Source organism: Oncorhynchus nerka, linkage group LG5, assembly GCF_034236695.1.
Source record: "Oncorhynchus nerka isolate Pitt River linkage group LG5, Oner_Uvic_2.0, whole genome shotgun sequence".
Classification (NCBI taxonomy): Eukaryota; Metazoa; Chordata; class Actinopteri; order Salmoniformes; family Salmonidae; genus Oncorhynchus; species Oncorhynchus nerka.
In genome coordinates, this window is record NC_088400.1 from 56,851,528 (window position 1) to 56,876,280 (window position 24,753).

Here is a 24,753-nt window from a genome sequence, read left to right on the forward strand (position 1 = left end):
TTCCCTCATCCCATTGTATACATCCACTGTGGTTTGTGGTCGTCTCTGTGGTTCTTATCATACCATTCACTGAAATGCCCCTCCGTAAGGTAAACTCCATACCCATGAATAAGGGGATTGGGGACATTAAACCCTCATTGTCCAAACACACACGATCCCAACCCCACGGTTCTGTTACAGACCACAGTAAACACAAGAGGGATACAAAATCTTCCTCTGATTAGAAACACTTTGCTGTGGTTTAGTGCAATCCCAGAATCACAGTCTAGCATGACTATTAAAGCCAACGGACAGATACTGCCTGTGTCAGCTTATAGTGAAGCATTAACTGTGTAGGTGGTGGGGTGTGCCTACTCTCGTCTCCAAAGTTTTTCCAGGAGTCACCAGAGGTTTACACTGAAGCCCCAGGCAGTGGGCTCACTCTGTAGATGGATGGGATGTTTTCATACTGTACTCCACCCTCTCATCACAAAAACACTCGAAATTGTTTAGTCTCTGTGGTGGCTCACCTCTGATGTATGAATGTCTATTTGACCCGAGTCCTGTATTAACCCCTATCTTTTCTTCTATTTTATTCTCTCCCCTCCTCTCCTGTTCTCTCCGCTCCTCGACTCCAGAACACATGTGGGGACTCGGCAGTGAGCAGTACAGTCAATCCCATGATCACCAAGAGGTCAAAGGTGAAGACAGAGGTGGAGTATCCGAGGCCGCTGTCCCCATGCTCTCCGGTAAGAATGGGATTGGGATCTACTACTTTATAAAACAGTTGTCATGATGAACCTTGTTGCCCTGTACAGTAAGTGAGAAGTACGGGTTGATAGGATGTAAAGAGAATGATGTGTTGAGGGTAGAGGTCGCCCGATTAATCTCAATGGCCGATTAATTAGGGCCGATTTGTTTTCATAACAATCGGAAATCGGTATTTTTGGGCGCCGATTTCCGATTATTAAACAAATATAAAAATATATATACCTTTTATTTAACTAGGCAAGTCAGTTAAGAACACATTCTTATTTTCAATGACTGCCTAGGAACTGTGGGTTAACTGCCTTGTTCAGGGGCAGAACAGACAGATTTTCACCTTGTCAGCTCAGGGGTTCCAATCTTGCAACCACACAGTTAACGAGTCCAACGCTCTAACCATTGCACTCCACGAGTAGCCTGCCTGTTACCCGAATGTAGTAGAAGCCAAGGTAAATTGCTAGCTAGCATTAAACTTATCTTATAAAAAAGTATTAATCATAATCACTAGTTATAACTACTAATCCAGTTTAGCAGGCAATATTAACCAGGTGAAATTGTGTCATTTCTCTTGCGTTCATTGCACGCAGAGTCAGGGTATATGCAACAGTTTGGGCTGCCTGGCTAATTGCAAACTAATTTGCCAGAATTTTACATAATTATGACATACATTGAAGGTTGTGCAATGTAACAAGAATATTTAGACTTATGGATGCCACCCGTTAGATAAAATACCGAACAGTTCCGTATTTCACTGAAATAATAAACGTTTTGTTTTCGAAATGATAGTTTCCAGATTCGATCATATTAATGACCAAAGGCTCGTATTTCTGTGTGTTATTATGTTATAATTAAGTCTGATTTGATAGAGCAGTCTGCAGCAGGCCCGTAATCATTCATTCAAACAGCACTTTTGTGCGTTTTGCCAGCAGCTCTTCGCAAGCACAGCGCTGTTTATGACTTCAAGCCTATCAGCCTAATGGCTGGTGTAACCGATGTGAAATGGCTAGCTAGTTAGCTGGGTGTGTGCTAATACTGTTTCAAACGTTACTCGCTTTTAGATTTGGAGTAGTTATTCCCCTTGGCTTTTGTGGAGCGATGGATAACGATGCTTCGAGTGTGGCTGTTTAAAAAAAATATATATTTTACCTTTATTTAACCAGGCAAGTCAGTTAAGAACACATTCTTATTTTCAATGACGGCCTGGGAACAGTGGGTTAACTGCCTGTTCAGGGGCAGAGCGACAGATTTGTACATTGTCAGCTCGGGGGTTTGAACTCAATACCTTCCGGTTACTAGTCCAACGCTCTAACCACTAGGCTACCCTAGGCTGTTGTCGATGTGTTCCTGGTTCGAGCCCAGGTAGGGGCGAGGAGGGGGACGGAAGCTATACTGTTACACTGGCAATACTATAGTGCCTATAAGAACATCCAATAGTCAAAGATAAATGAAATACAAATGGTATAGAGAGAAATAGTCCTATAAATACTATATTAACTACAACCTAAAACATCTTACCTTGGAATATTGAAGTCTCATGTTAAAAGGAACCACCAACTTTAATATGTTCTCATGTTCTGAGCAAGGAACTTAAACGTTAACTTTTCTACATGGCACATAATTTACATGGCACACATTTTTACATGGCACATATTACTTTCTTCTCCAACACTTTGTTTTTGCATTATTTAAACCAAATTGAACATGTTTCATTATTTATTTGAGGCTAAATTGATTGTATTGATGTTTTATATTAAGTTAAAATAAGTGTTAATTTAGTATTATTGTAATTGTCATTATTACAAAAATAAAAAATAAAATTGACCGATTAATCGGTATCGGCTTTTTTTTTGGTCCTCCAATAATCGGTATCGGCTTTGAAAAATCATATTAAAAAATGATCAATCCTCTGCAACTGATGGGGTAAATAAATTTTTAAAATTCCGTTGCTTCCTTTCCTCTGCCATTTCCCCCCAAATAGTCCTCTGTCCTGAACTGACACAGACCCCTGGGAACCAGCCAGTCCCCTGACCCCCTTTCTTTCTCTGCTACGGCTGAAAGAAGAAAAACTCTGTGTGATAAGAGCTTTGCATCCATTCGTTTGTTCCTCCCCGCTCTTCTTTTCTCCCTGGCTGCTGTAAACTGTGCCACAGCACTTCATTTCAATGAAATATTGGCCAGACGTTATTGTCATCGGAGGTGCATCTCTCTCTCTCTCGCTCTCTCTCTCTTTTGACAAATTTGCGGAGCCCTCCTCTCCGACTCAGAGGCAGGTTTGGGTTTGTGCCTGATGCATGGGGATGGCGGTGTACACAGTCGTCTTGGGGCCAGTAGAATTGATGAAGATAGTGGCGCGGGGCAGAGATAAACATGCTGCAGTCAGCACATTGGAGCAGGGAAGGATGGGAGGCTGGAGCTGTGGAGAGAGAAAGAGGAGACCAGGGGATGGGCTGCACATCACACAAAACACACACACACACACACACAGCCTGCAGGCCTGGGAACTGTCTTAGACGTGTCAACGAATCCCTGCCTGGTCAGAAAAAAAATTCTGTCTGTTACATGTACATTATTTGTCACTCTGTTCCTCCAGGCTAGTCAATCTGGGCTATCTCGGATAACGTCAGGGTGTCCCCTCCCCACACCAGTAGCAGTTAATAGTTGAACAGGGACGCAAACTGCTGAGGGCCCAAAAAGGTGACACTTTTTTGTTGTTGCATTGAAACATGCAAAAAATCCCTGCTAGGGGGAAATGCAGGTTCTAACCAATTAGACAAGGCATATGATCTACATGATCAGTCCCTGTGTGTAAAATAAAAAGTGCTTAATGTGATCCTAATGTAACAGTGCCCTCGCCCATACCCGGGCGCGAACCAGGGACCCTCTGCACACATCAACAACTGACACCCATGAAGCATCGTTACCCATCGCTCCACAAAAGCCGCGGCCCCTGCAGAGCAAGGGGAACCACTACTTCAAGGTCTCAGAGCAAGTGACGTCACCGATTGAAACGCTATTTAGCGCGAACCACCGCTAACTAGCTAGCCGTTTCACATCCGTTACACTAACTCACAGCTAAAAAATGTAAAGAAAGCAATCCAATGTTATTTGTTGCCTAGACTTTACTGCAAATGAAAAAACAATACACTAATATTGCAGTTAGCCATGACAGCCTTTACAATAGAATGCTTGTTGCCACACACACACACACACATCTAAATATTGCACTTGGGGGAAAAAACATCTTAAAGTAGAATGAAACAAACAGGCATTCTATTTTTGTTCTATTATTACATTTACATTTAAGTCATTTAGCAGACGCTCTTATCCAGAGCGACTTACAAAATGGTGCATTCACCTTATGACATCCAGTGGAGCAGCCACTTTACAATAGTGCATCTAAATCTTTTAAGGGGGGTGAGAAGGATTACTTTATCCTATCCTAGGTATTCCTGAAAGAGGTGGGGTTTCAGGTGTCTCCGGAAGGTGGTGATTGACTCCGCTGTCCTGGCGTCGTGAGGGAGTTTGTTCCACCATTGGGGGGCCAGAGCAGCGAACAGTTTTGACTAGGCTGAGCGGGAACTGTACTTCCTCAGTGGTAGGGAGGCGAGCAGGCCAGAGGTGGATGAACGCAGTGCCCTTGTTTGGGTGTAGGGCCTGATCAGAGCCTGGAGGTACTGAGGTGCCGTTCCCCTCACAGCTCCGTAGGCAAGCACCATGGTCTTGTAGCGGATGCGAGCTTCAACTGGAAGCCAGTGGAGAGAGCAGAGGAGCGGGGTGACGTGAGAGAACTTGGGAAGGTTGAACACCAGACGGGCTGCGGCGTTCTGGATGAGTTGTAGGGGTTTAATGGCACAGGCAGGGAGCCCAGCCAACAGCGAGTTGCAGTAATCCAGACGGGAGATGACAAGTGCCTGGATTAGGACCTGCGCCGCTTCCTGTGTGAGGCAGGGTCGTACTCTGCGGATGTTGTAGAGCATGAACCTACAGGAACGGGCCACCGCCTTGATGTTAGTTGAGAACGACAGGGTGTTGTCCAGGATCACGCCAAGGTTCTTAGCGCTCTGGGAGGAGGACACAATGGAGTTGTCAACCGTGATGGCGAGATCATGGAACGGGCAGTCCTTCCCCGGGAGGAAGAGCAGCTCCGTCTTGCCGAGGTTCAGCTTGAGGTGGTGATCCGTCATCCACACTGATATGTCTGCCAGACATGCAGAGATGCGATTCGCCACCTGGTCATCAGAAGGGGGAAAGGAGAAGATTAATTGTGTGTCGTCTGCATGGCAATGATAGGAGAGACCATGTGAGGTTATGACAGAGCCAAGTGACTTGGTGTATTGCGAGAATAGGAGAGGGCCTAGAACAGAGCCCTGGGGGACACCAGTGGTGAGAGCACGTGGTGAGGAGACGGATTCTCGCCACGCCACCTGGTAGGAGCGACCTGTCAGGTAGGACGCAATCCAAGCGTGGGCCGCGCCGGAGATGCCCAACTCGGAGAGGGTGGAGAGGAGGATCTGATGGTTCACAGTATCGAAGGCAGCCGATAGGTCTAGAAGGATGAGAGCAGAGGAGAGAGAGTTAGCTTTAGCAGTGCGGAGCGCCTCCGTGATACAGAGAAGAGCAGTCTCAGTTGAATGACTAGTCTTGAAACCTGACTGATTTGGATCAAGAAGGTCATTCTGAGAGAGATAGCGGGAGAGCTGGCCAAGGACGGCACGTTCAAGAGTTTTATTTATTATAGTGGCCACTATAGTAGACATCGATCAAGTGCACAAGGATACGTGTGCAAAAATAACCATCACTGAGTAAAACATTTAATAATCCCCCCCCCTCACTCACATACACAAGTGTTACTGTCAAATTCAACACAACAAAAGTCATATATTTGGCCTACACTGCACATTATAACATTGTACACTTTCTGCCTGTGGACATCGGTTCTACAATGTGCCATCAGAGCATGATACTCTTTGTTGGCATAATTGATCTCTTTCAGGCAGAGAGTACACCTAGCATACCCCTTTTTATCCACTGTATTGAAAATGTGAGAAAGAGTGGACGTGTGTGGTGTTCCTTTAACCTCTATAGTGGCATCCAGTTTAAACCAGGCCCAGCTCCAGCTACACTTGATCCCTGAATCCACTTGTTTAACAAGCAACGCCTCATTTTCACCTAATTCTCTCATTCTGTAAATAAACCACAAATTGTAGAGGGAAAACATTAGTTCACAGATAGTAGTTAGTTCGTTAACTAGTTAGCCAGTTAACATTTCACACAGATTGCCAGGGTCCAGTAAGCAACTAACGCGTTATAACTTGAGGAACGGCAAGGAGTCGTATACCAGTTAATACTAAAGCGAATTGGTTAGGCCACGAATGTTAGCTCATCTGATGTTGAAACGTTAGCTATCTAACGTTAGCTGTCTGATTTTAATAGCCATCTAATTTTCACACCATAAACTAAATTATTTGATCAGATAAATTGGCTAATGTTGCTCAACATTTCTCTGGCTGGCTAACGGAGAATTCGATCCAGCTAGCAAGACACTTGACAATGCTAACAATACTTGTTCCACCACACTTTCTCCCTCACCTCAAACTTTCCGAATACCAGTTGTTTTTCGGTTCCAGCTCATGAAGTACGCTTCATCATCTTCTCACCCGGGTCTCCATGGTCGGGCTTCGTTCAGGGCAAGCTTGCCTTCCCACTCTCCACTGTAACAGGCACGTTGGTTGCCTCTTCAGTCGCCTGCTGCGCTGCATTCTGCTGTTATGTGAACGATAGGCTGAGCCTTGGATATACAGACAGTATTGCTCCAAACGCGCAGCACTCGTTCGCTTACAGCCAGTAGTGATCCAAAGCCCTCCTCCCATCCTAAACTTTTCTTATTGGATCTAGACGAATTCAAAACGGCGACTTCCACCAAAAGGTGACTAGTTTGCATCCCTGGTTGAAGTGTTGTTGAGTATAATTTCGGCAGGAGTGTTAATGGCTTGTGTTGGGTTAAAATAAATAAGACATATTTCTTAGACTGTAAGAGAGAATGGACTATAAAGTCTTCTTCTCTTTTCTCGTGTTCTAACTCTAACAGGATCATCTAGGTGGGATGCTGGGCCTGAAGGAGGACTTGGATAAAGATGAATGCAAGCATGAGCCAGAGATGGTGTATGAGACCAACTGCCACTGGGAAGGATGCTCCAAGGAGTACGACACGCAGGAACAACTGGTCCATGTAAGGAGGGGACGGGGGACAGGAGGGGACAGGGGGACAGGAGTGGACGGTGGACAGGAGGGGACGGGGGACAGGAGGGGACGGGGGACAGGAGGGGACGGGGACAGGAGGGGACGGGGGACAGGAGGGGACGGTGGACAGGAGGGGACGGGGGACAGGAGGGGACGGGGGACAGGAGGGGACGGGGGACAGGAGACAGGGATCAGACCAGCATTTCCTTTTTCTTTAACTAGCTCAGAAAATGTTCCTGTGTGTTTTAAAACAACCAACCCGGAGCTTGTTTCCTAAAAGCACCTTAAAGCTAAGTATGTTACCTGTGGTTCTAACGAAGAAACCGGGCCCTGAGCCAAGAGCAGAAGAAGGTCGCTATCTAATGAGTGTGTGGTGAGAGAGAGGAGGTCAGCCTGTCAGTGCAGCTGGAATAGGTCCAGAATAAATCCCACAGACCTCTAGGTCTATATGAGCTCCCTAACCTCTGACCTCTGAAGCCCAACATAAAGCCATCCTGCCAGGAACACTAAACCCTTAACCCCTCCCTGATTTAGTCTTCACAGTAACCTCTAACAAACTAAGAGTCCATATTTTAGTGCTGCCTAAGACTAAGGCTTGTCAATGGACTTCAACTGGGGTCCTGTTTTATTATGCGTTCCTCCAGATAGATACTGAGAGTCAGGTGATTCATTGGTTGTTCACATAAAGTAAGCTTAGCGTTTAGCTTCCATGAGACTGGGATTGTTTTACTCTTTTGAACTTTTCGGCATGTAGAGTCTTGGTCGAGCAGGGGCATTCCAGCCTGTCACTGAAGCAGAAAGAGAGGGGGACAGACAGACAGAGAGAGAAAGAAAGAAAGAGAGAGTGAGAGGGGGGCAGAGTGAGAGAGCGAGGGGGAGAGATAGAAGAGAGAGAGAGAGACAAAAAGAGAGAGTGAGTGAGTGAGAGAGAGTGGAAGAGTGTGTAAGAGAGAGGAAGAGGAAGAGAGAGAGAGCAGGTTACCGAGATAGAGGAAGCGAGATAGAGAGGAAGAGGGAGAGAGAGAGAAGGGGGGCACTGTAACACAGAGGAGCTTTGACTATGGCCTCCATTATCTATCCTCATTGTTTCACTCAGTCACCGACAGGTACACTCCAGCTGAACGTGAAACCTCCGAGATCCTTCCTAATGATAGGCACACATACACACAAACACCTTCCTAATGATAGGCCAGGATGGTTTAGGTTAGGCAGTTACGGACAAAGAGCTGCTTGTCTGAGAGAGCAGTCAACGCACGCTCAACCGCCATGTGTCTTTGGCTTAATTATCATGGGCCAGACATTTAACCAACATGTAGAGAGAGTAGCCTAAGGAATATGTACAATGATGGTCCTTGTCACCAAAGTGTGTGTGTGTGTGTGTGTGTGTGTGTGTGTGTGTGTGTGTGTGTGTGTGTGTGTGTGTGTGTGTGTGTGTGTGTGAATGCAAATATGCTTGTTAGCGCTAAACTCTTGCAAGGAGAAAGGTTTATTTAGTTGCTGCACGGTTGAAACTCAAGCATCCTATTGGTTACCTTGTTGTTAGTCATTCCTGATGTTCTCAGGGTATTAAGTCATTTTCTGCAGATGTGTTCATCAAAGGATCCCAGGAAACAGCGGTGTTTGAGTTGTAATCCCTCCACACTCACTGGGCCCCTGCACTCAAACACTACAGCCCTAATGAGGGAGGTGCACAATACCTGTCCAGACCCATTCGTCCTAGGCTATGCACGCCAGCCAGCGGGATGCCACATCAATCTTGGATAAGAGAGTTGGAAATCCGTCACAGGGCAATTCCATTAAATGAAAGTGTTGAGAGGCTGCCCTTTCAGACACATACAAACAGAGCGGAGCAAAGGAGCATTTGCCTGTTGGACGATTGATTTTAATTTCCCTAACCGTAGAACCCCTCTTGTGGAAAAAAGTAGACTAGTGGAACTCATCAAACAGAGCCACACTGCCTATTGTGCGTCCCGACAACACAAGCACGTCTTTTTCCTTCACTGTCTGACAAACGGAAAGTTAACGGCAAACTTTGATTGATGGCGTTACTCCTCATTTCTTTGATAGGGGCAAATGGCTGCTCCGCCTCTGTCACAACCTGAAATTGAGTTGTTCTAATAGACCTCTGTCACAGAGAGAACCTCTGTCTCCTGTTGATAGTGTGTTCTCTAAGTAGTACAAATACACTCAACGACAGACAGAACAGAACACAGCTAGAGACCTAATAAAAAAGACAACCTCAGAGGGACTTCTGTGGGGAGAGAAACATCAAATCAACTTGTATTGGTCACATACACGTGTTTAGCAGATGTTATTGTGGGTGTAGCGAAATGCTTGTGTTTCTAGCTCCAACAGTGCAGTAATATCTAACAAGTAGTATCTAACAAGTAATATCTAACAAATTTCACAACAATACACACAATACACACAAATCTAAAGTAAAGGAATTAAGAATATATCATAATTGGACGAGCAATGTCGGAGCAGCATAGACTAAAATACAGTAGAATAGGATACAGTATATACATTTGAGATGAGTAATGCGAAATATGTCAACATTATTAACATCGGGAGAAGTTACAGGCCATGCACAGAAAGAAAACCCCGCCCCTTCCCCTTCGGCACTTATGTAGATTTAAAATAATTACTACAACTGAGTGACGGTTGCTCTACACCTATCCAATCCCTTAGATCGACACAAGTGTTTAGGGAGTAGGGGCTGGGGGTTGTTACTGGTCGGGACCGCAAGTCTCACAGGCTGTAGAGATCCAGAAAGGTATTAACACGTGTCATCCGGGGCGTGTCTCCCCCACAGCACATCAACAACGACCACATCCACGGGGAGAAGAAGGAGTTTGTGTGCCGCTGGGATGAGTGTTCCAGGGAGCAGAAGCCTTTTAAGGCCCAGTACATGCTGGTGGTTCACATGAGGAGACACACGGGGGAGAAGCCACACAAGTGTACCGTGAGTAACTGATCGTCGCCAGGCTCGGCCTTTCGCTGAGCATTTGCCTCTCTAAACATTTGTAGAGTGTACCGTCACACACACACAAACACAAACACACTCACACTCACAGAGAATCACACACAGATGTGTGCAAGCTTGCACACACACAAATCTAGAAATGCCGTTTGGGCTTTTCTCCATATTTCACGTGATCATTCTTGAAAGGGAATAAAAATATGCTTCTAGTGTGATTACGTTACATATTCACATAGAGGATGTCCCTAAGCTGGTTAGTAGGGTGTTTGTTAGTAGTTTCAGTAAGGGCAATGGGTCCTTCTTACAGTAAGACCTAGATATATCCTCTACGGTACTGTATTGTAAGTCCCTCATGTACAACATCTAAGACTTTTCTCTCTTCAGGCCAAATCCTTAAGTTTTCTCATAAATCATGCACTGATGTCAAGGGGAAATTTGTTTCTAAAGTTAGGATTGGTGACTATAAACAGTGCATTCGGAAAGTATTCAGACCCCTTCACCTTTTCCATATTTTGTTACGTTACAGCCTTATTCTAAAATGGATTAAATCGTTTTTTCCCATCACCAATCTACATACAATACCCCATAATGACAAAGCAACAATCTGATTTTGACATTTTTGCAAATGTATAAAAAATGTAAAACTCAAATAACACATTTACTTAATTATTCAGACCATTTACTCAGTACATTTGGTATTTTATTAGGATCCCCATTAGCTGCTGCAATGCAGCAGCTACTCTTCCTGTGGTCCACACAAAACATGAAACATAATACAGAATGACATAATACAGAACATCAATAGACAAGAACAGTTCAAGGACAGAACTACATACAGTGGGGAGAACAAGTATTTGATACACTGCCGATTTTGCAGGTTTTCCTACTTACAAAGCATGTAGAGGTCTGTAATTTTTATCATTGGTACACTTCAACTGTGAGAAACGGAATCTAAAACAAAAATCCAGAAAATCACATTGTATGATTTTTAAGTAATTAATTAGCATTTTATTGCATGACATAAGTATTTGATCACCTACCAACCAGTAAGAATTCCGGCTCTCACAGACCTGTTAGTTTTTCTTTAAGAAGCTCTCCTGTTCTACACTCATTACCTGTATTAACTGCACCTGTTTGAACTCGTTACCTGTATAAAAGACACCTGTCCACACACTCAATCAAACAGACTCCAACCTCTCCACAATGGCCAAGACTAGAGAGCTGTGTAAGGACATCAGGGATAAAATTGTATACCTGCACAAGGCTGGGATGGGCTACAGGACAATAGGAAAGCAGCTTGGTGAGAAGGCAACAACTGTTGGCGCAATTATTAGAAAATGGAAGTTCAAGATGACGGTCAATCACCTTCGGTCTGGGGCTCCATGCAAGATCTCACCTTGTGGGGCATCAATGATCATGAGGAAGGTGAGGGATCAGTCCAGAACTACACGGCAGGACCTGGTTAATGACCTGAAGAGAGCTGGGACCACAGTCTCAAAGAAAACCATTAGTAACACACTACACTGTCATGGATTAAAATCCTGCAGCACAGGCAAGGTCCCCCTGCTCAAGCCAGCGCATGTCCAGGCCCGTCTGAAGTTTGCCAATGACCATCTGGATGATCCAGAGGAGGAATGGGAGAAGGTCGAGTGGTCTGATGACACAAAAATAGAGCTTTTTGGTATAAACTCCACTCGCCGTGTTTGGAGGAAGAAGAAGGATGAGTACAACCCCAAGAAATCCATCCCAACCGTGAAGCATGGAGGTGGAAACATAATTCTTTGGGGATGCTTTTCTGCAAAGGGGACAGGACGACTGCACCGTATTGAGGGGAGGATGGATGGGGCCATGTAGCGCGAGATCTTGGCCAACAACCTTCTTCCCTCAGTAAGAACATTGAAGATGGGTCATGGCTGGGTCTTCCAGCATGACAACGACCCGAAACACACAGCCAGGGCAACTAAGGAGTAGCTCCGTAAGAAGCATCTCAAGGTCCTGGAGTGGCCTAGCCAGTCTCCAGACCTGAACCAAATAGAAAATCTTTGGAGGGAGCTGAAAGTCCGTATTGCCCAGCGACAGCCCCGAAACCTGAAGGATCTGGAGAAGGTCTGTATGGAGGAGTGGGCCAAAATCCCTGCTGCAGTGTGTGCAAACCTGGTCAAGAACTACAGGAAACGTATGATCTCTGTAATTGCAAACAAAGATTTCTGTACCAAATATTAAGTTCTGCTTTTCTGATGTATCAAATACTTATGTCATGCGATAAAATGCTAATTAATTACTTAAAAATCATACAATGTGATTTTCTGGATTTTTGGATTCCGTTTCTCACAGTTGAAGTGTACCTATGATACAAATTACAGACCTCTACATGCTTTGTAAGTAGGAAAACTGCTAAATCAGTTAGTGTATCAAATACTTGTTCTCCCCACTGTACATACATTAAAATGGCACATGTAGCCTACATATCAATGCATACATACAAACTATCTAGTTCAAATAGGGGAGAGGCGTTGTGCCGTGAGGTGTTGCTTTATCTGTTTCTTTAAACCAGGTTTGCTGTTTATTTGAACAATATGAGATGGAAGGAAGTTCCATGCAATTAGGGCTCTATATAATACTGAACGCTTTATTGAATTTGTTCTGGATTTGGGGACTGTGAAAAGACCTCTGGTGGCATGTCTGGTGGGATAAGTGTGTGTGTCAGAGCTGTGTGTAAGTTGACTATGCAAACAATTTGGGATTTTCAACACAATGTTTCTTATAAAAATAAGTGATGCAGTCAGTCTCTCCTCAACTCTCAGCCAAGAGAGACTGGTATGCATAGTATTTATATCAGCCCTCTGATTACAATGAAGATCAAAACGTGCCGCTTGGTTCTGGGCTGCAGCTTAACTCGGTCTTTCCTTGCAGCACCGGACCACACGACTGGACAATAATCAAGATTAGACAAAACTAGAGCCCGCAGAACTTGCTTTTTGGAGTATGGTGTCAAAAAATCAGAGCACCTCTTTATTACGGCCAGAACTCTCCCCATATTTACAACCATTGAATTTATATGTTTTTGACCAAGACCGTTTACAATCTAAAGTAATGGCAAGTAATTTAGTCTCCTCAACTTTTTCAACAGCCACACAATTCATTACCAGATTCAGCTGAGGTCTAAAACGTAAGGAATGATTTGTACCAAATACAATGCTCTTAGTTTTAGAGATGTTCAGGACAAGTTTATTACTGGCCACCCATTCCAAAACAGACTGCAACTCTTTGTTAAGGGTTTCAGTGACTTCATTAGCTGTGGTTGCTGATGCGTATATGGTTGAATCATAAGCATACATGGACACACATGCTTTGTTTAATGCCAGTGGCAGGTCATTGGTAAAAAATAGAAAAGAGTAGAGGGCCTAGAGAGCTGCCCTGCGGTACACCACACTTTACATGTTTGACATTAGAGAAGCTTCCATTAAAGAAAACCCTTTGAGTTATATTAGATAGATAGCTCTGAATCCACAACATGGCATAGGTTGAAAAGCCATAACACAACAACAGGTTATGGGCAATAATATCAAAGACTGCATTAAAATCTAACAGTACAGCTCCCACAATCTTGTTATTGCAATTTATTTCAACCAATCATCCGTCATTTGTGTCAGTGCAGTACATGTTGAGTGCCCTTCTCTATAGGCATGCTGAAAGTCTGTTGTTAATCTGTTTACAGAGAAATAGCATTGTATTTGGTCAAACATAATATTTTACAACAGTTTGCTAAGAGCTGGCAGCAAGCTTATAGGTCTGCTGTTAGAACCAGTAAAGGCTGCTTTACCACTCTTGGGTAGCGGAATTACTTTGGCTTCCTTCCAGCCCTGACAAAGACTTTCCTCTAGGCTCAGATTAAAAATATGACAGATAGGAGTGGCTATAGAGTCAGCTACCATCCTCAGTTGCTTTCCATCTACGTTGTCAATGCCTGGAGGTTTGTCATTATTGATCGATAACAAAAAATGTCCCACTTCTCCCACATAACTTTACAAAATTCAAACTTGCAATGCTTTTCTTTCATTATTTGTTTTTTTATGCATGAATACAATTGCTTACTGTTCATTGTTGACATTTCCTGCCTACGTTTGCCCACTTTGCCAATGGAATAATCATAAAAATAATTGACAACATCAAATGGTTTCGTGATGAATAAGCCATCTGATTCGATGAAAGGTGGAGTTGAATTTGTCTTTCTGCCCATAATTTCATTTAAAGTACTCCAAAGGTTTTTTCCATCGTTCTTTATATCATTGATATTGGCTTCATAATACAGTTTATTCTTCTTTTTTGTTGAGTTTAGTCACATAATTTCTCAATTTGCAGTAAGTAAGCCAGTCAGATGTGCAGCCAGACTTATTAGCCACTCCTTTCGCTCCATCTCTTTCAACCATACAGTTTTTCAATTCCTCATCAATCCATGGATCCTTCACAGTTCTAACAGTGAGTTGCTTAACAGGTGCATGCTTATCAATAGTTGGAAGAAGCAATTTCATAAATGGATCAAGTGCAGCGTCTGGATGCTCCTCATTAATCACATCAGACCAACAAATATTTTTAACATCGTCCGCATAAGAGTCACAGCAAAAACTTTTGTATGGTCTCTTATACACTATTTTAGGTCCAGCTGTTAGAACTTTGGCTCTCCTGGATGTAGCCACTATATTGTGGTCACTGCATCCAATGGGTACGGATACAGCTTCAGAACAAAGTTCTACAGCATTAGTAAAAACGTGATCAATATATTTGGATGATCTTGTACTTGTAGTGTTTATAAACACCCTGGTAGGTTGGTTAATAACCTGAACCAGATTACAGACACTGGTTACAGTAAGAAGCTTCCTCTTGAGCGGACGTCTTGATGAAACCAGTCAATATTCAGGTCCCCAAGAAAGTAGACCTCTCTGTTTACACCACATACACTATCAAGCATTTCACACATACTATTTACATACAGTAAGTGGCCTATAGCAACACCCCAAAAGAAAAGTCTTTAGATGTGCCAAGTGAACCTGCAACCACAACACTTCAATAACACTTGACATAAGAACTTCTCTAAGCATTACAGGGATATGGCTCTGAATATATACAGCAACACCTCCCCCATAAGCATTTCTGTCTCTTCTATAGATGTTATATCCTTGTATTGCTACTGCTGTATTATCAAATGAATTATCTAAGTGAGTCTCAGAAATGGCTAATATTTGAATGTTATCTGATGTTAGCAAGTTATTGATTTCAGGAACCTTATTTCTAAGGCTACACATATTAATATGGGCTATTTTCAGCCCTTTCCTGGGTAGCTTATCAGAGACAGACATTATACTGGAGAGAGCAAACAAAGTAAGAGAAAAAAATATACATTTAGCAAGTCATTAATCAATTGGTGTGTGTGTGTGTGAACCCATAGGTTTGGCTTTCTCATCCCTTCCAGGCTTCTGGGAGGGGGGGTGGACAATGAGCCTGTCATAGCGGATGTAAGCAATGTCCCCGCGAGCTCTGGCAGCTTTCATGGCTGGGATCAGTTCTTTCCTCTTCTGGCGCACAGCTACTTTGTTGAAGCACCTTTGGCAGTGACTGCAGCCAAAATCCAACAGGACTGTCATGTTCCTTTTACTGAGGAGTGGCTTCTGTCTGGCCACTCTACCCTAAAGGCCTGATTGGTGGAGTGCTGCAGAGATGGTTGACCTTCTGGATGATTCTCCCATCTCCACAGAGGAACTCTGGATCTCTGTCAGAGTGACTATCGGGTTCTTGGTCACCTCCCTGACCAAGGCCTTTCTTCCCTGAATGCTCAGTTTGGCCAGGCAGCCAGCTCTAGGAAGAGTCTTGGTGGTTCAAAACTTCTTCCATTTAAGAATGATGGAGGCCACTGTGTTCTTGGGGACCTTCAATGCTGCAGACATTTTTTGGTACCCTTCCCCAGATCTGTGCCTCGAAGCTCTTACAGACAATTCCTTCGACCTCATCGCTTGGTTTTTGCTCTGACATGCACTGTCAACATTGGGAACTTATATAGACAGGTGTGTGCATTTCCAAATCATGTCCAATCAATTGAATTTACCACAGGTGGACTCCAATAAAGTTGTAGAAACAACTCAAGGATGATCAATGGAAACAGGATGCACTTGAGCTCAATTTTGAGTCTCAAAGCAAAGGGTCTGAATAGTTATGTAAATAAGGTATTTCTGTTTTTTATTTTTGATTACATTTGATTCAAAAATCCCGAAACCAGTTTTTGCTTTGTCATTATGGGGTATTGTGTGTAGCTTGATGAGATTTTTTATTTTTTTAATCAATTTTAGAATAAGGCTGTAACGTAACAAAATGTGGAAAAAGCGAAGGGGTCTGAATACTTTCCGAATGCACTGTATGTGCCTCCACACAAGAGTATCATTCATTACACAATAATTGCAAAGGACATCTTTATAGAAATTAAACAGGAATGGAAAACAAGGATAGATGTGATACACTGTACAAAGATCCTGTGTTTGACTGCTTTGGTGTTTTCCTTTCTCTCTCTTGCAGTTTGAGGGCTGCTGTAAGGCCTATTCTCGCCTGGAGAATCTGAAGACCCACCTGCGATCTCACACCGGGGAAAAACCATATGTGTGTGACCACGAGGGATGCAACAAAGCCTTCTCCAATGCCTCGGACAGAGCCAAGCACCAGAATCGCACACACTCCAACGAGGTGCGCTCACGCGCACACACACTTCAATGAGATCCTACTGGGGCTGCCTCCCAAACACCACCCCATCCCCTTCATAGCGCAGTACTTTCAGGGCCCTGGTCTAAAAACAGCGTACTATGCAGGCAATCGGGCACCATTTTGGATGCTGTCAAGCTCCCACACTGCACAGCACTGCAGCTCCATTCTGCCCTGCCAAGACTTCAGACAGACTCACTTATAAAGTCCATTAGATATTCTCTTAGACAGACATGCGTAGGATCAATACTCTTCTACCTTTTGTGACTTACCTTAAGGTCCTGGGCCAAAAGATTGTGGCATCAAGAAAATATCGGTTGTCGGTTGTCTGCTAGCCTTTTACATATTCAGGCTGAAATGAGATGTGTGGACCTTTTCTCATCACGCACAGGGATTGTTCTTGGACGTCTATACTTGCCTCATTAAACCCACGGCCGTGTGTGTGTGTGTGTTGTGTTCGTTTGTGTGTGTGTGTGCGTGCGTGTGTTCCTAAGTGTGTGTGTGTGTGTGTGTATGCAGGCGTGTGTGTGAGTAAATAATGATGTACGGAACTAATGAGCATGGCAGCCCCACAGTGCATTAGTGTGAATCAAGCGTAGGCATCCCTAATGGAGATCCAGACCACCTGCAGATCACCAATACAAAATGAACCCTGGATCCGTTCCAAGCCTCCTACTGGCCTATCCATCAGGAGATAGAGGAGAGAAGTGTAAGGGGGAGAGCACAGCATCCCATGGATCCACACGCACGCACGCACGCGCACACACACGCACACACACACCAGTATAACTGTAACTTTATTACTGGAAACCGCATAAATCTTAGTGATATTCTGTGGCTGTAAGCAGAACCAACAAGTCACTGGTCTTGCATACATAATTTATACACTCTAATTGCGTGTTTACAACAACAGCTAGTCACAGCTAATCTGAGTAAGTAGGAGGGGATGGATATTCTAATTCCCAGTCATGTATTTGAATGTTATTAAACAGAATATGAACTGCATGATATTGATCTCCCTCTGGATCCTGTGTGGCTCACTTGGTAAGAGTGTGGTGGTAACCATGCCAGGGTTGTCGGTTTGCTTCCCGCTGGGGCCACATTTAAATGTATACACTCACTGTACTGTAAATCGCTTCGCATTAAATACACACTACCGTTCAAAAGTTTGGGTCCATTTAGAAATGTCCTTGTTTTTGAAAGAAAAAAAACATTTTTCGGCCATTATGGACAAAAAATGTGCTTTTCTTTTATCCCATCGGAGTATAACCTTTCTAAATAAAGATGAAATAAATACACTTGTATCCACAGAAACCCTACGTGTGTAAAGTCCCCGGCTGTACGAAGCGCTACACGGACCCCAGCTCTCTCAGGAAGCACGTGAAGACAGTCCACGGACCAGAGGCCCACGTCACCAAGAAACAGCGCAGCGACCTGCCGCCCAGCAGACCCGTTCCACCCAAAGAGAATGGAGAGAACGAGACAGGCCGGGGCACGGAGGAGAAGATGGACAGCACCTCGAGAGGCATGGAGGACTACCTGCAGGTCAAGTCTATCAAGACGGAGAAGTCTGTGGTAAGAGATCATCTGGTGAAAGAGAGATCATTTGGAGTAGAAGTGGAAATATAATTCAGCAAACACAGACCGTTTTTGGGTTACCGTACGGTTATGTGTGCCCTCCCAATCTATGGTTTAGCCACTTTATAGATTTGTGCAATCAGATAAGGGGCGGCAGGTAGCCTAGTGGTTAGACTGTAGGGGCGGCAGGTAGCCTAGCGGTTAGACTGTAGGGGCGGCAGGTAGCCTAGTGGTTAGAGCATTGGGCCAGTAACCGAGAGGTTGCTAGATTGAATCCCCGAGCTGACAAGGTAAAAATCTGTCGTTCTGTCCCTGAACAAGGCAGTTAACCCACTGTTCCTGGGCTGTCATTGTAAATAAGATTTTGTTCTTAACTGACTTGCCTGGTTAAATACAAATAATGCCCTTCTACTTTCTCACTCAGAGCCCCTACTAACAATGGCATGCAAATCTTACCTAACAAACTTTTATCCTTCCTATCTAACACTCTCTGCACGTTTCCTTTCCATTTCTCTTCTCTTTGAAACTTTCCTTAAGGACAGACCTTACTAAGGTGAGCACAGCTTCAGTTTGAGCTTCAGTTCATTACAGAATATCTTTCATAATATCTCCCTTCATTTTATCATCATGTTCTGCTGCTGTATGACAAGCCATAGCCAGTAAGGAACACAGTCCAAATATGTGTATAATAGTTATTACAGAATCTGAAGTCCTCATACTGTACACCATAAAGAGGGACTGGGGAGCCCCACAACCCAGAGAGCCACAGATTCATAGCCCCGTGTGCTGGCCTAGCATGTACTCAAGCATCCTTTCATCTCCCCCATTTCTAATTCACAGACAAGTCTAAAGAGCGCTGTAATCTGTAGCCACCCCAACCAACACTCGTTATTTACAATTAAAGTTGTGGAGAAAAGAACTTGCATGATTCACTGTACATCTCCTTATGTTGTTCTGTTATCACTGTTCTACTTCCTCTTCGTTAGATGGCGATCCCTTTCCTTTTTAGATATAAACATGTTGTTTCTCTCTCTCTCTCTCTCTCTCTCTCTCTCTCTCTCTCTCTCTCTCTCTCTCTCTCTCTCTAGATGTATCAGTCCAGCCCTGGTGGTCAGTCGTCATGTAGCAGCGAGCCGTCGCCACTTGGCAGTTCCACCAACCATGACAGTGGAGTAGAGATGGCCCTCCACAGCGGCGGGGGCAGCATGGGGGACCTGACTGGACTGGACGACCCCTCGGGGCCCCTCATGGACTCCTCCTTCTCTGGCCTCTCGTCTGGGACAGCAGGGGTCGGGGTGGGCCTCCACCTACGTCAACACCTAGGCCTCAGCCACATCCATGGACTAGAACACCTGAAGAAGGAGAAACTGAAGACGGCGAGGGACTCCTGCCAGTGGGCCAAACATTATCCAGCTCCTCCAGTCCAGAACACCAAGCTACCGCCCATACCAGCAAGCGGTGAGTAAACATAAAAAGAAAGAAGTAACCAGTGTTTTCATAATTATCCTTTTTGAGTATTCAGTACATTCATAAATCTATTCAGGCTACATTCCTCCTGTGTGAAATCAATTCTTCTTCGCTTCAGGGTCCCTTTTGGAGAGTGGAAATATGTGTGGCGGGCCTGGATCGTTCAGCCTCAGTGAGCTGTGTTCCAGTAAGGTGACTGTCCTGAACCAGCTGGACCATCTGATGGAGCGCAGGGACAGCGCCACCAGCACCATCTCCTCTGCCTACATCAGCCGCCGCTCCTCTGGCATCTCCCCCTGCTACTCCAGCCGCTGCTCCAGCGACGCCTCCGCGTTTAGTGGCCACCACAACATCAGCTCCACCGGCTCCTACGACCCCATCTCTGCAGACCTGTCCCGCCGCTCCAGCGACGCCAGCCAGTGTGGGGGTGGTGGAGGAGGGGGACGGCTGCCCAGTCACCTCAGCCTCACCCCCGCCCAGCACTACCACCTCAAGGCGAAATATGCGGCGGCTACAGGCGGAGCCCCACCCACACCTTTACCCAACATGGAGAGGATGAGTCTCAAGACCTGCTTGGCCCTCTACAGGGACGCTTCCCAGGGAGACTCGTCGTCTTGTTACTCCTCCTTCGACCCCGTTGTCCCCAGTGGGGTTCCCAGGCGCTGCAGTGGCGATATGGGAAACTATAACGGCCGCAGCATGATGCCCCACGAAGCTCCGTCCAACATTCCCCGTCGGGCTAGCGACCCCGTCCCCCGGCGGCCGTCCCTGGACCCGCTGTCCCCGCTGTCCCATCAGCCTCAGGTGCAGCACTACAACAGCACGGGCAACATGCAGAACCTCCACCCACACGCCTCCCTGCCGAACCAGGCCCTGTCTGCAGCCGAGCGGCGCCACCTGGTGCTCCAGAGCCACCAACCGCACTCCGACGACAGCCTGCAGCGATACCCCTACTGCCCCCGGCCGCCCAGCATCTCTGAGAACGTGGCCATGGAGACCATGGCCGGCGATATGAGCGGTAGACGCAACAGCAGTGAGGAGGAGATGATGGTACTTCCGGATGACGTCGTTCACTACATCACCGCTCAGGGCGGAGCTGGTGAGTCAGACTGTGCCAACGGTACAACCGACAAGCACAATGTGGTTTCCGTGGAAACACAATAAACCCTAACCCCCAGCAACAACAGCAGTTTTACCACCAGGGAAGGATGGCTATGAGTATGAACCCTTCGTCTGCACCACAAACCAAGCGCCTCTCCTGTGCCCTAAGCCCAGGCCATCCGAAGCAGTCTTTCCCCTCCTCACTCAGCAAGACGAGCACCATGCCGGTACAGTGGAATGAGGTCAGCTCAGGGACTGTGGAAGCTCTTCACAACCCAACCCAACATCTGCCGTTCGGTCGAAGCAACTCAAACCTCGCCATGGTCCAACAGAAACAGAACTTTGTCTCATTCCAGAAGCAGAATCTTAACTCCAACCAACACATTGCACAGATTAACCACAACCTGCCTCATGCAGCCCAGCAGGGGAGATACATACAGCAGCAGAAGACAGACTCCAGGCTGGGCTGTGTCCAGCAACAGAGCCTACAGCAACAGCAGCCCGCTAATGCTAACCTCAATGAACGAGTGAGACTTGAGTATGGGTTTAACCAGGGTCTTGGTCCTATTGATGCTAACGCTAACCAGCGGTCCTCCTGTAGTAGTATGGCAGTTGGTGGCACAGTGCACAGTGTAGACACGCAGAACAGCCGACTGAGGACGCAGCCAGGGGGGAGTCAATCGTCTCAAGTCACATTTAAGGATAGCGGTGTGAATTCTTCGCGGATGATCTCACATCAACAGAAATATAATATAGCGTCCCAGGTTCAGCATCCTATACAGAATGGAGGTCAAATACTCATCAGCCACGACCACCCACAGAACATAAGTCTCTAAGCAGACAGCATTCAGGGTCAATGACAATCCAGCGACAAAACTCAATTGGCAATCACTGCAGCAATGGCAACAACACAGACAACAATGTTATGTTCTACACAGGACAGATACACGTGTTTGGGCCAAACGGGAACGTCAACATGCAGATGATGACATCACCAGTAGTGGATGTTCTTCAATGTCCCTCAGACAGTACTGAGACCTCCATGACCTCACCGGGAGTAAACAACCAGGTCTCCAGTACGGTGGACTCGTCCAATGGGACAGGGGCAGAGGAGCCCCAGATTGACTTTGACACCATGCTGGATGACGGGGACCACTCCAGCCTGATGTCAGGCACCATCAGCCCCAGTATCCTCCAGAGTCTGTCCCAGACCTCCTCCAGACTCACCACCCCCCGGAACTCTGTCACCCTGCCCTCCCTGCCCCTCCCTGCAGGGGGCAGCAACATGGCCATCGGCGATATGAGCTCCCTGCTCACCGCGCTTGCAGAAGAGAACAAGTTCCTCAGCATGATGTCACAAGGATGATCCCAAATACGCTGAAGGCAGACACAGGTAAAGCACACGGTACCTACCTTGGTGTATTTGGCCCAGGACGTGTGTTAAAAGAAGTGACCTATTGTAACCCAAGCTCTAAGAACGATAGTTTATCTGCCACCAAGAGTTTAAACTGGCTGTGTGAATGACACGAGGGGAACCTACTAGTTAACATTGTTGCAGAGGTCCTCCTGACCATGTGATTGAACACTAAGCACCTCATTGGAGAACTTTGACGACCACCAGAGACTAAGGAACCTCTGAGATTCTGAAGACTTCATGCTGAAACACCACTATGTTTGTGCTACTTATTGTATTGTCCTGTACAGTATCATTATGGAGCTAATATGGCGATTTCATATCTATTGAGAAGCCATATGTTGCCTTAGATGAGTAAGTAAGTACAATGTAATCCACAGCACAATTCTGTTAATGTTGTACATGAGATAGTGTACAGTTCTGCAGTAAAACAAGTTTACCAAGTGCCTGGCTATGCCGCAGAATATGCAAGACACGCATATGACACAGATCGCATTGAAGTGCAACCAGATACCGCTTTGGGGATTTTTCTATCATTTAGTTATTTAAAGACACACATATATGTCAATTGTGTAAATGACTTGATCTAAAAAAAAACTACGATTTGATTCTTTCTCTCTGATCTTATCTGAAACTCATTCATCTGTGCAGATTAGATTTTTTTCTTCTTCTGTCAGTGAAGTTGCAGCAACAAAAGAATCTGGGAGAAAAATGATTCAATCATTCAATAGAGTCTATTTAGTCATGTCAGGTCTACTTCCACACAGTGAGCCGTCGTCTTATTTGTCTGCCGCGTTGAGTTGGACTATTGAGATGAACAGTGACGTCTCAGTGTCGGGGACAAGTTGTGGCTGGAATTAAGCAACCATTTCTGAAGAATATGCAAACGCTTGATATGATACATATTCTGGGGGTGACAACGTTGCTATTAACTCTTGGTGATGAATTAGGAAAAATCTAAACGGGAAAGAGAATCCTCCTTTTCGGTGTCAAATGACTTTTTCTCCAGTGCCGCCCTTGATGATGACGAGGATACTAAGATATCATAGTGTATTAGGAATCTACGTTTTGTTTTTGTACACTGCCATGCAACTCTGTTGTGTTGGATATGTATATATCTTTTGTACATTTTTATGAAATACAATATTGTTTTTGTTGTTGTTTTTTTTTAACTTAATTGCTGTCTGGTGAGTTATTTCAAACCGTGGGTGTTTTTTCTCATGGAATATGACATGTTTGAAATTAGGTTGCGTTGTTTTAGGTCTCCAATATACAATACCAGGCCGATTTTGAATTCAATTGGCCTATAAAATATATAAAGAAAAGTCCCATGTACAGAAATCCCCCCCACAATATAAATGGTACGTTGTTATATTTCCCACTCCTTGGTTCAAAACGGAACATAGAGACAGTAGACACAATAGACAGTAGCCAGTACATCAGAGAGTTGAACTGTTCTTTGAAAACCTCTCCTTTAATCTTAGAAGTATATGAGTGTTGATTGCTTAAATCATTCAGGAGGAAAACGGTCTTCTTTTGAAGCCACACAAGTTCTCTCTCTCTCTCCTTTGCTGCTAACAAAGCATTTTTCCTCATATCAGACATTTCTAAGACTATCTTTCAAGGTAATTATGGAGGCTTTGAAATAGGTTCTTCTGACCCCGTCTTGCCCCCCCGCTTGCAATGTTGACCTGGACACAATGCTAGTTTCACTCCAGAAGCTGATGAGAAAGGGCACACTTGTAAAACCGCAAAGTGCATACAGAGCAGTTGCTAACGTTAACCTGTGTGTCGTCCAACAGGGACAGATTGGCCCAAAGGAAATGGCTGTTGAAACCACATAAAACACACACACCAGTTAGAGAGAGAGAGTGAGCAAGAGAGAGAGAGAGACAGAGAGAGACAGACAGAGGATAAAGAGAACTAGAGAGAGAGAGAGAGAGAGGTTCAAGGGAGGGACGTCAAGCAAGAGTGTTAGCGCTGAGGAACAAATGATTTCATTCTGACAGGGAATTCAGCCGAGAATACGTTTGATCTGAGGTTTTTGAGAGCTTTTGCCACTGGAATTCCTTATTCTCTCAGAGAATTGAAAGAGAGAAAATAGCCCGAGGATATGAAATCGTATCAGTAAAGGGGTTAGTGAGACTCAAGTCATAAATTAGCAACATCTCAATTTATTGGCACTGTAGATCCAATAGGGTGATAATAGGCAGATGTACTGACTTGTGTAGCATGTATAGACTACAAACACATTAGGCAGACATTGAGGGGGTTCTTAAAAATCTGGAAATGTTTTAAAAGAACCCAGGTTTATTACAGGAGGCACCCGCCTTAACCTCAACCTTATCAACCCTAACCCTAGCTTCATGTCCACATCCTGGTTCAACCCTAACCCTAGCTTCATGTCCACATCCAGGTTCAACCCTAACCCTAGCTTCATGTCCACATCCAGGTTCAACCCTAACCCTAGTTTCATGTCCAC

At 45.0% G+C, this 24,753-nt stretch overlaps 1 protein-coding gene across 1 annotated transcript in view; it reads left to right on the forward strand.

Moving 5' to 3' along the window:
• Positions 1 to 23,442, forward strand: part of LOC115129690 (zinc finger protein GLI2-like) — an 82,291-nt gene extending 58,849 nt beyond the window's left edge. Inside the window, 9 exon segments of the mRNA XM_029660315.2 lie at positions 618 to 728; positions 6,833 to 6,973; positions 9,800 to 9,949; positions 16,532 to 16,696; positions 18,023 to 18,286; positions 19,378 to 19,747; positions 19,875 to 20,873; positions 20,876 to 21,655; positions 21,658 to 23,442. Coding sequence (XP_029516175.2) covers positions 618 to 728; positions 6,833 to 6,973; positions 9,800 to 9,949; positions 16,532 to 16,696; positions 18,023 to 18,286; positions 19,378 to 19,747; positions 19,875 to 20,873; positions 20,876 to 21,655; positions 21,658 to 22,223 — 3,546 coding nt within the window. The 3' untranslated portion in view covers positions 22,224 to 23,442.
• Positions 23,443 to 24,753: the final 1,311 nt, after the last annotated feature.